Raw genomic sequence first — 12,032 nt, 5'->3', positions numbered from 1 at the left:
AATGCAAAACAGGGTGACGAATGTGTCCTCATGGAAGAACAACTGGTCAGGGAGTATCAGCCCAGTAGATAACATCTGTGCAGAGGAGGCCAGAGATGGGGGATTGGTTACATAGAGAGAGGCGGATCAAATAAATTAAGTGATGATAGTGGGAGCAAGTAAGGTAAGGATAGTGAGAACCAGGCTCCTCACTTCAGAGAAAAGAGATACAAAAATGGGAGTACGTTAAAATGAAGCCTATGTAATATTACAGTGTACATTACCCAACTAGAATTTAAAAAATTGTTTTTAAATAAAAAAATATTAAATGAAGCCTATAGAGTTTTATTATAGTCAGATATATATATATTAGAAATATAGACACAAATGTGTGTAAACACACATACACACACACACACACACACACACACACACTCCCTTACTACCAAGAAGACACAGAAACAATCACAAAATCGTAGTTAAGTATACCTAGCACCCAAATCTTTGTTTCCTAATCATATTCTTTCACTAAAAGGTTTTGAAATAACCTTCTTGCTGAAGTAGTTAATTACCAATCTAGGGAAGGAAAAGAAAATGCTAAGCCTGGGGTATCTTGTGCCAGAAAACAAGGAAACACTCAAAGAAAGGCAACGTATCAAAAAGACAGATAAGCTTAAAGATCCTACTGTCAAATGAGGGATAATTTGAACATCAAAATAAATAATGAAAACACTGTGAATATACTTAATGCCAAAGAACTATATACTTAAAAATGGTTAAAATGGGGGTTCCTGGGTGTGTCAGTGGTTGAGCATCTGACTTCGGCTCAGGTCTGGGGTTCATGGATTCAAGCCCCCCATGAGGCTCTGTGCTGACAGCTCAGAGCCTGGAGCATGCTTCGGATTCTGTGTCTCCTTCTCTCTCTGTCCCTCCCCTGCTCTCTCTCTCTCAAAAATAAACATTAAAAAAAATTTTTTTAATGGTTAAAATGGTAAATTTTATGGTATTTATATTTTGCCTTAATAAAAACTAAGCAACAAATATACAAATAATAACAAATTATGACCCAATGAATAAAACAGAAAACCATAAGTCCACTTAAAAATGAATAATCTAGGGGCGCCTGGGTGGCTTAGTCGGTTAAGCGTCCGACTTTCGCTTGGGTCATGATCTCGCGGTTCGTGGGTTCGAGCCCCGCGTCGGGCTCTGTGCTGACTGCCAGCCCAGAGCCTGGAGCCTGTTTCAGTCTGTGACTCCCTCTCTCTCTGACTCTCCCCTGCTCACGCTGTCTCTCTCTCTCTCCTAGAAATAAATAAAAAAAAACATTAAAAAAAAAATTTAAAAAAAAAAAAAAATGAATAATCTAATTTTCCTAAAAAGAACAGTTTCAAAGTACCACTCTCCTACATTCACAAAAATTTATTTGGCAAGGGGTAAAGAATGATTTATAATGGAGTAGACTGACAGATATCTCCTTAAATCAAGTAATTAAACTTCAAATCACCAGTCATGGAACAAATTAAAATCATAAGTCAACAACAGAATACAGTAAGAAAACCTGAGCAATCATGAAGAAATAGCACATAAACCCAAGTTGTGAAGAATATTTTACAAAATAACTGGCTTCTAATTTTCAAAAGCATTAAGGTCATGAAAGTGAACTCTGATGAACCTTGGCAGGCACTTGGGTGACTCAGTTGCATAAGCATCTGACTCTTGTTTTCAGCTCAGGTCTGATCTTGCAGTCTGTGAGATCAAACCCTGTGTCTGGCTCCATGCTCACAATGTGGAGCCTGGTAAGAATCCCTCTCTTCCCTTCTCTCTGCCCCTCCACTGCTCTATCTTTCTCTATGAATGAATGAATGAATGAATGAAAAAAAAAGAACTATGTCAGGCTGAATGAGACTGAAGAAGAATGACAACTAAAGACAAGGTATCTTTTTGCTTTGGATCCTTCTGCATAAAGGACGTTATTTAAACACAAACGCTGAACTGGAATGGGATAAGAATGTTAGTACTAACGTTAATTTCCTAATTTTGATGCAATTTGCTTCCTGATTGCTTTTGTAGAAAAATGCCCTGATTTATAAAAGAAATTAAATCCTCTGATATATTCTACATGACTAGAAGAGTGCAAAAACAATACTCAGTGTGGTTTCATCTGTCACAAATAAAATATGAGTTATTATTAAGAGCAAAAAAGTAATTAAAAAAGCACAATCAGTTAAGTTAAAGTCCTTGTCAATCCCACACAACTCACAAAACATATTTTGTTTGGTGTTATTCTGAGAAACAAAATGCACCATAAACGGAAGCTCCTCCAAATGGAATGACACAAAAACATACGTCTGTGTCACTCTGATGGCACACCTGGGAAACTAAACCCTCACCACACACACTCAGCCTCTTTTTCTCATATGCCAAAGCATACATAAAATGAGGACTTGTTTTAAAGAATAGCACATGACTTAGAATATAATACCCACTTACCCTGAGATACTGAAACACTAACTGTCTGTGATCCATTCTTCTCTGTGTTTGCAGGTGGCTTTGCTACAGGAATTCCAAGACCTCCAATGTAAGGGTTGTAATTGTAGGTACCATAATCGGCACCCCAATAATCATACCAGGTACTGCTTATTGGCTTAAAAAAGTGGGAAAAAAATTGTGGTTTATTTTTACCTCTTCATTAAGAATGACATTACTTAGACTATCTAAATTCAAACAAGACAAAATAAACATGCTCCCCGCCCTTTACAACACCAAAATCTACTTCTCACCTTAATCATCTATAGGAATAATTAAGTAATTTTCTCTTGATTTTATACCAAAATCTAGAAGTACCTTATTTATTTAGAATCTGAGAGAGGGGTGGGTGCATGGGTGGCTTAGTCAATTAAACATCCAACTCCTGATCTCAGCTTATGTGAGGATCTCACGGTTTGTGAGTTCAAGCCCCATATTCAGCTCTGTGCTGACAGTGCAGAGCCTGTTTGGAATTCTCTCTCCATTCTCTCTACCTATATCCGACTCTGCTTTCTCTTTCTCTGTCTCATACACAAAATAAATAAACTTAAAAAAAATGTAAAAGGCTATTAGAATCTGAGGAATAATTAGCATCCTTAAAAAAAAAATCTCGGGGCACCAGGGAGGCTCAGTCAGTTAAGCATCCGACTTCGGCTCAGGTCACCATCTCATGGTTCATGAGTTAGACCCACATCAGGCTCCACTCTGACAGTGCAGAGCCTGCTTAGGATTCTTTCTCCTGCTCTCTCTGCCCCTTCCTGACTCATATTCCATCTCAAAATAACTAAAACTTAAAAAACAAAATTTCTTACACACAAAAACAAACAATATAAAGTATCAGGGGAATACCTTGTTTAGAAAAAGTTGAGGCTAACACAAAAGTAGAACTTGCAATACACTGGGCTTGGATGAGCTTAAACACTGCTTGAAATTTAGTAATCCATAACTAAATTTCCCCATGCCTATGAGTGGCTCTTACTAATCTAGGAGACAGTAACAGTGGCTATATTAATAAAAGGGTACATGTTCCTTATACTATTCTATTGATATTATAAAAAAACTGCAAATTAATGAATGTTGAGAACAATGAATAATGAATTACATTTAGTGATAAACAGGTATACTTTCCTGTTTTAAGTGATTAATAAGCCAAAAGTATAAAATGAAATATTTAAAATGCAAAGAATAGCATATCATACCTTAAAAACTTTAGCTGCAAGAGGATCTTTTTCCAAATCAATATCTAAGGGATCAATGTCGACTTCCATTAGATCTTGAAGTAGCTCAAGATCAATTTCTTTATCTTTTTCCAAAGAAAGAGGAGGTGCACCTTCAGATAATTGAAAACAATTACACTGATAAGGTATATAACATAAAATTAACCAATATATTGATTTTAATTACAGAAAGTTACTTTACTTGTATGTAACATATGTTTCTACTGACATAAACATCTCTAAATTTTTGTATTTGACAATTAAACACTAATAAATTATGCAAAAATGTATCCATCTATAAAGAACCAATAAAAAACACAATAGGGTTTTGGCCTTAGTAACCACAATACAAAAATATAAAAAAATTAATTTTCTACTGAACTAAAATTCTGCATTTTGACATATATATTCAAGGGTGCCTGGGTGGCTCAGTTGGTTAAGAGTCTGACTTCAACTCAGGTCACAATCTCACTCTTCATGGGTTCAAGCCCCACACTGGGCTCTGTGCTAAGCTCAGAGCCTGGAACCTGCTTCAGATTCTATGTCTCCCTCTCTCTCTGCCCCTCCCCCATGCACACTCTGTCTCTCTCAAAAATATATAAAACAGGGGCGCCTGGGTGGCTCAGTCTGTTGAGCGTCCGACTTTGGCTCAGGTCATGATCTCATGGTTCGTGGGTTCGAGCCCTGCGTTGGGATCTGTGCTGACTGCCAGCTCAGAGCCTGGAGCCTGCTTCAGATTTTGTGTCTCCCCCTCTCTCTGACCCTTCCCTGCTCACACTCTCTCTCTCTCTCTCCCGAAATTAAAAAAAAAAAAAAAATTAAAAAAATTTTTTAATAAATAAAACATTAAAAAAATATTTGTTTTCATTAAAAAAAGAAAAGAACAAGCGAGCTATGTTTTTAAATAAAACATAAAGAAGGTACCCGTTATGTCGTGTGTCAAAGGCTCATCGATAGTCTCCAGCAGCTGCACTGAAGACTGCTGCAGGGAGTCGTCCGAGTCGCCAGCTGCTGCAGCCACATCATCACTCACTGCTCCTTCCTCCATGGCTTCTGCTGCTACTGGAGCCAGCAGCTCTCCTATACGACAGAAGAGAGCCATAACTGTTTTTAACAATTTCTTAACCAATATCCAAATCATATAAAGTACATTTTCCCTCCAATTTAGAGAATGACACCATGTATGCTCCACCAACTATGAAAGATTGAGGCAAAAGATTCTCCACCTACCGTGGAAATACTAGGACCCACCACACTATCCTCAAATGTTACAGACAAGTAACTAGTAGAAAACACAAAATGTTTAATATGACCAGGAGTTATTATAGTTCCTTTACATGTATTAACTCACTCATTCATCAAAACAACTTTATAAGGAAGGTACTCTTTCTTATTATCCTCATTTTATGGATGAAAGGAATGAGGCACAAAGAGTCCTCAAGGCCACATAAAGAATAAGTAGCTCACTGCTAATATTAATAATGAAACTGACTTTCTCTAATGTCCCTGTTCTTTAACAATGTAACTCCTCATAAAGACTTGACATTTATCACAACTGTCAACATAACTAATACAAAGTAACTCCAAATGGTTGCTGCTGATACATTAAACAGACCTTTTACACTTTGGAGAATTACAGTTTCTTTTAAATGTTACTTATTCAAGCCATAACCAGCTAATTTGGACATACCCTATGAAACATACACCCAGACAAACCTGCTAATATATCCTGTAGCATACAGGTTAAGGAATACTGAGCCCAAGCACCACCCCAAGATATATCTCCTCTATTAAAGTCAGTTCCAACCAAAAGCAGTAGCAGTCTTTCCAGCTGGGGTTCATTCACAATCTCACACAGATGTATAGTTGGCCTCGTGGCATTTGCAATGCGTGCCAGGACCTGCAATACATTTTAAAAAAACAGACACTTAAACATCAATTACACATGTTTTCTCCAAAAATAAACAGTTGAAATAATAGTCCTCATTAATGAGATATGCTTTCAGTGTCAAAATAATTGTTTGAGACAAAATGCAGAGAAATGTATTTTCATGAATCAAATATCAAAATCTCATTAAAATTTTTGGTGGATTGGTTAAAAATAATATTTACAAATAATGAATATGCTACAAGAAAGCCTTCAGGGCATTAAAACCCCTAATCATCATAATCTAGCACTTATTTTTGTATTTCTTATTTTAATTAATAGGAAAAAGGTAGGCTGGAGATAGACATACCTACCTGACAGAGATTTCAAATCTATGTTATAGTTTTAACTAGGTTAAAAATATGAATCACATCTCTTAAGGAATATACTTTTTAAATCTTTCAAAGAACAATAAAAAAAACCTGAATTACATAAAGAAAACCAATAAAAGCACTATTATTTCTCTTAATCAAAAAAAAAACAATTAAAGACTGCATTCTTTCTTTTTCTTACCCTCGAAGTCTCTAATTATAAATTATGCCTATTACTTTACTAACCTTACAAACAAACAGCAAGAGATCTGCATGACATGTAAAATCCATGGAGAGGAGAAACAGAACAAGTTTCTGCACTACTGAAATACAACGTTCATGGGCCAGGGTGAATGGAAGTGGTTCTATCTCTGGACTTTCCTTTGTTGTTGTAACTTCTGTATCTAAATTAGAGCGGGACCATTCTGCTGTCCGACGTAACCGAATTAAATCCTTGAAGTGCTGCATAGAGAAATTTACAATATTTAAATCAGTGTTTATTAATGTTTATTATTATGTATTTTTATCTATTATTATAAGATGTTTACTATTATTAATATGAGAAAGAGCAAGCATGTGTGCATGCCTGCGCAAGCGAGCAGCAAAGGGGCAGTGAAAAAGGGAGACACAGAATCCAAAGCAGACCACAGGCTCTGAGCTGTCAGCACACAGCCCACGCAGGGCTCAAATTCATGGATCGTGAGATCATTACCTGAGTTGGTAATGTTTAACCTACTTAGCCACCCAGTCGCCCCTAAATCAGTGCTTATTAAGTGAACATTCTTTATGGATGAAAATATTCACTTTGAAAAACTTACAACTTCTAAAGAACAAAATTTTAGATAACCCATAAGCTTCAGAAAGTAACCGTACTTTCTGATTTCATACATCCAACTACTGGTATAAACAACTCCCTGCAAAATCCTGTTTTAACTGTGTTGCTGATAAGTCATTTCCAAATCCTAACTGTTATCTCCATATTATAACTAGACTTAATCAATTCCTCACCCATGGGCTAAGGGAAATAAATGGAAGACTTTCACTTCCATTTTTGAAAAGTGAAATTCTACACTAAGGCTACATTAGGTCAAATCTAATATCTTGAATAAAAATTACCAAAACACCCAAAACATAATTCAGAAAAGGTGGATGATAAACCTATATAACATAACTTCAAGTACAGAGTATGAACTCAAGTTACTGCAAAATCTGGTGGAATAACTTCATATTTAAAGAAACACAATAAACAAAATCAGCTACTATATGTGTTATCCCCCCAAAATTAAAAAATAAATATTAACTGAGGCACCTGGGTGGCTCCGTTGGTTAACTGTCTAACTTCGGCTCAGGTTATGTGCAGTTCATGTGTTCGAGCCCTATATCGGGCTCTGTGCTGACAGCTCAGAGCCTGGAGCCTGCTTCAGATTCTGTGTCTCCCTCTCTCTCTGCCCCTCTTCTGCAGTCACTTTGCCTCTTTCTCTCAAAACTAAACATTTTTTTAAAAAATTAAGTAATATATCATTATATTTAAAATTTTTATTTACAAATCACTAGATGGATTTTCACTTAGAAAGAACACATTAAATACACAGTACATTTCCTTGACTCTTTTATCTTCAATTTACTGGCACACAATCCACTTTAAAGTAAGCACACTGGAGGGCATGTGGGTGGCTCAGTCAGCATCTGACTTCAGCTCAGTCATGATCTCCGTCTCTGAGTTAGAGCCCTGTGTTGGGCTATAGGCTGACAGCTCAGAGTCCAGAGCTTGCTTCAGATTCTGTGTCTCCCTCTTGCTCTGCCCCTCCCTGTGCTTGCATTCTGTCTCTCTCAAAATATAGGCATAAAAATTAAAAAAAAAAAAAAAACCACACTGGAAACATACTGTGAATCCACATTTATCTTATATTTCCTTGAGTTGAAAGCTATCTCCTCTCAAGAAAAGGGTTTAGAATAGATTTTTCTGTTGATAAGCAGTATATTTTAAGTTTCTTAATTATTATTAAAGATACTTTACTCAATTAAAAGGAAAAGTGACTTATCCAAAATAATTACATTAAAAACCATAGCTCATACCTTTGAAGTAGCCTGCTTTAGTTTTGCTTGCTCTACCAGAAGCTTATATGATGATCCTTTGTTACTCTGTATTTTTTCTTTTTCCATCTGTTCCACCAAAGCTTTCTGTTTAGCTTTTAACAAGTTAAGTTGCTGAGAAGGAGAAGAAGAAGATTAATCTAACTTTTTAATCTAAATTTAGCTAACAGTGTTAAGAAAACAAAGTAAATTACCATATACACTTCATACATACAACTAATGGAATAACTCCCTGCAAGATCTGTGTTGCTGATAAGTCATTTCCAAATCCTGACTTTTCTCTCCATGTTATAACTAGACTTAATCCATTCTTCACTCATGGGAAAAGGCAAATAAATGGAAGATTTTCTTATGTAAGCCACCAATGAGATTGACTGATACGTATTTTTTGAAGGGAAAAGTATTTTTAAATATGCAAGGAAATCTTTTTATTGTGTAATATTCTCAGTTTTGTTTTTATGGCAACCTCCCTCAAGAGTAGTATGTTTTTGAAATACCTATATTTTTTATTGAGGTAACTATAGATATACAGTTGTGAGAAACAAGAGCGATCTTTTGTAGACTTCCATTTCCTCCAATGATAACATTTTGTAAAACTATACAATAATACAACAACAGAGTACTGACATTGTTAAAATACAACAATTTTATTCCGGTTTCTCCAGTTTCACTTCTACTCTTTTGAGTGTGTCTATGTTTGTGTATCTTACTTGTATAGAATTCTACATAAGTAGAGACACATGAACCACCACGATAGTTCCATCACCACCAGATTCCCTCATGTTCTTTTATGTTGCCCACCCACACCCCCCCTATCCCAGGTGCCCAAATCCTAACCCCTTGTAACCACCAGCCAGTACCAATGGACAAATAGACCAAAATCAAGAAAAAAAATTTCTGCACAGGAAGACCTTAAATATCCACTGAATGACTTCACCACATCTCCATATAGCCATATGTGCAGAATATGATTCTAAATATAGTCACTAGAAGGTAATAACTATGATTATAAATGAATAATTTGTTAAGAACTTAAACCTATTTCTTCAAAGAACATCTCAAAAATTTCTACTTTCCTAGATATTTTTTTCATTTTTTTTTTTACAAATAGTTTGTCAAATTAGTTTCCACATAACACCCAGTGCTCATCCCAAGTGTCCTCCTCCATGCCCATCCCCCCCCCCACATCCATCAGTCCTCAGTTTTTGTCAGCATTCAAGAGTCTCTCATGCTTTGCCTCTCTCCCTTTCCCCCACCATTTCCCCTCTTCTTCTCCCCCTTGTTCCTCCGTTAAGTTCCTCCTAATCCTCCTATACGTGCAAACATATGATATTTGTCCTTCTCTGCCTGACTTATTTCGCTCAGCATAACACCCTCAAGGTCCATCCATGTTGCTACACATGGCCAGATTTCATTGTTTCTCATTGCCATGGAGTATTCCATCGTATAGATAAACCACATCTTCTGGATCCATTCGTCCGTTGATGGACACTTAGGCTCTTTCCATGTTTTAGCTATTGTGGAGAGTGCTGCTAGGAACATTGGGGTACATGTGCTCCTATGCCTCAGCATTTCTGTATCCCTGGGGTAAATTCCTAGCAGTGCTATTGCTGGGTCATAGGGGAGTTCTATTGTTAGTTTCCCGAGGAACCTCCACACTGTTTTCCAGAGGGGCTGTACCAGTTTACATTCCCACCAACAGTGTAGGAGGGTGCCCGTTTCTCCACATATCTCGCCATCATCTAGAGTTCTCTGATTTGCTCATTTTAGCCACTCTGACTGGCGTGAGGTGGTATCTCAGTGTGGTTTTGATTTGTATTTCCCTGATGAGAAGGGATGCTGAGCATCGTTTCATGTGTCTTTTGGCCATCTGGATGTCCTCTTTGGAGAAGTGTCTGTTCATATCTTCTGCCCATTTCTTCACTGGGTTCTTTGTTTTTCGGGTGTGGAGTTTGGGGAGTTCCTTACAGATTCTGGTTATTAACCCTTTATCTGATATGTCATTTGCAACTATCTTTTCCCATTCTGTTGGTTGCCTATTAGTTTTGTGGGTTGTTTCCTTTGCCGTGCAAGATATTTTAATATATTATAAAGAAATATTCCCTTGGCCATAATCTCCATGTATGAAGAACAATGTATCCTAAATTAAAACCAGTATGCACATGTATTAGATAATCAACATATGTTATGTGTATGAGAGAACTACCATAAATCAGTATTTGCAGAAAACTATCCTAAAAGTTCCACAATAAACCCAACAATTACAATAACAAATACATTATTTTAATGTATTTCAAAACAATCACAGTCTTAATCAGCAATTTTAATTACGGCAAAAAAGTCATTTTTTTCCTCAACTATTTGAGAATAAGTTGGCAACCTGATGGCCAATCAACCCTGAATACTTTAGTATTTCCTAGGAACCAAATCTCTCTACAAACCACAATAAAACCAGCAAAATCAGAGAATACTACTAATATACCACTACCAACTATGACTCATACCCCACTTTAAGTTTTGCCAACTGTCCCAATAATGTCCTTCACAGTAAAGAATAAAATAGTAGTATTTTACTAAGGTAAATCGAGTAGGTTATATTTTAGGTTTGTTTTCCACCTTTATATCCTAAATTAAACACAGCAAGCATAAACATTAAGTGTTCAATAAATTCAGCCTAATTCAAAAGGATGCAAATTATTACCACCTACAATTAGTTAAGAGTTAAAAAAAAAAAAAAGGTGAGGGAGAAGCTTCACATCATTTTTCTTGCAAAGGATCAAATAGCTTATAGTTGAAAAACACAGAAGTGAAAACAATTTAGTGCTAAGTCCATGTTTTTAAAGAAGTCTAAAGCTTTCACAAACTTTAGATCCTAAGGATTTTCATATAAATTCTCATTACAGTTTAAATCAATTATATAAATAATTATTGATAAGACACTACTAGGCTCCATACTAGGTATGAAGGATGTAGTAATATGACCTTGTATATACTGTAAAAGAAAAGAGACAGACCCATTAAAAAAAAATAAATAAAAGTAATGGCTCACAAGAATCTGATGTCAGCTATAAATTCACTTCTAACCAGTACAGTGCATATGGACCAAATATGTGTAATTTCAAGAGAAATCATGGAACCAAGTAAGAAAAAATCCAGACATATGCACAGATGTTCTATAACAAAAGCCGCATTCTAATACATGACCCTCTGTGAAAGAAAGATTGAGTGGGTGTACATGCAAACATTTACATATTAAGCAAAGAAAGAAACATATATGCCTATTTATATTTCAAAAAGAAAAAAAAACAAAACTAAAGGGTCATCAACAGGAAAATGAATAAACAGATTCTGGATATTCATGGAATAGTGCTCAAGAATAAAAAGAACCAATGATATACTCAATATGGATGAATCTCAAAAACATTTTGAGGGAAAAAAAAAGGCAAGTAAAACAGAACACTCTGCATTACTCCTAACAAGGCTTTAAAAATCATTTACTCACAGTGAAACACACAAATCTCATAGTAACAAAAGAATCCCTACCAAAATTTATGATGAATATAATGAAAGGAAAAATACAGGACATGGGGAACATATTTAGCGGGTATGATCCTAATTTAGAAACCAGAGAAAACCTCTTTAAGGAAGCGAATATAAACTAATGCCTGATGGGCCCCTGGGAGGCTCAGCTGGTTAAGCATCTGACTCCTGATTCTGGCTCAGGTCTGGTCTCACGGTTCCTGAATCTTAGCCCCACCACATGGGGCCCTCCGCTGACAGCACGGAGCCTGCTTGGGATCTTCTCTCTGTGTCCCTCCCCCCACTCTTGTTGTCTCAAAATAAATAAATAAACTTAAAAAAAAATAAACTAATGCCTGAACTAATGCCTAGTAAGTTAGGTTATCCTATGTGGTGGGAAAGGAAACTCACCACATGGGAAAATCCTGGATGAGAAAACTGGTGGTGCATGAACTCAAA

General features: G+C 36.2%; 1 protein-coding gene across 4 annotated transcripts in view; it reads right to left on the bottom strand.

The window, feature by feature from the left end:
* Positions 1-12,032, bottom strand: part of BIRC6 (baculoviral IAP repeat containing 6) — a 223,608-nt gene that overhangs the window by 115,155 nt on the left and 96,421 nt on the right. For all 4 annotated transcript variants that reach the window (XR_005531445.1, XM_039250287.1, XM_039250288.1 and 1 more), the window contains exons 34-39: positions 8,037-8,168; positions 6,207-6,422; positions 5,439-5,622; positions 4,647-4,802; positions 3,705-3,835; positions 2,470-2,623 (exon numbers count right to left, since the gene is read on the bottom strand). Coding sequence is in view for 3 of the 4 variants with exons in the window: in XM_039250287.1 (XP_039106218.1) it covers positions 2,470-2,623; positions 3,705-3,835; positions 4,647-4,802; positions 5,439-5,622; positions 6,207-6,422; positions 8,037-8,168 (973 nt within the window). In the remaining variant the exon portion in view is untranslated. The remainder of the gene's footprint in view (positions 1-2,469; positions 2,624-3,704; positions 3,836-4,646; positions 4,803-5,438; positions 5,623-6,206; positions 6,423-8,036; positions 8,169-12,032) is intronic.

Source organism: Hyaena hyaena, unplaced genomic scaffold (assembly GCF_003009895.1).
Source record: "Hyaena hyaena isolate Hyena2069 unplaced genomic scaffold, ASM300989v1 scaffold_362, whole genome shotgun sequence".
Classification (NCBI taxonomy): Eukaryota; Metazoa; Chordata; class Mammalia; order Carnivora; family Hyaenidae; genus Hyaena; species Hyaena hyaena.
Note: the sequence above shows the minus strand (reverse complement) of the source record. Positions and strands in the feature narration are given on the sequence as shown.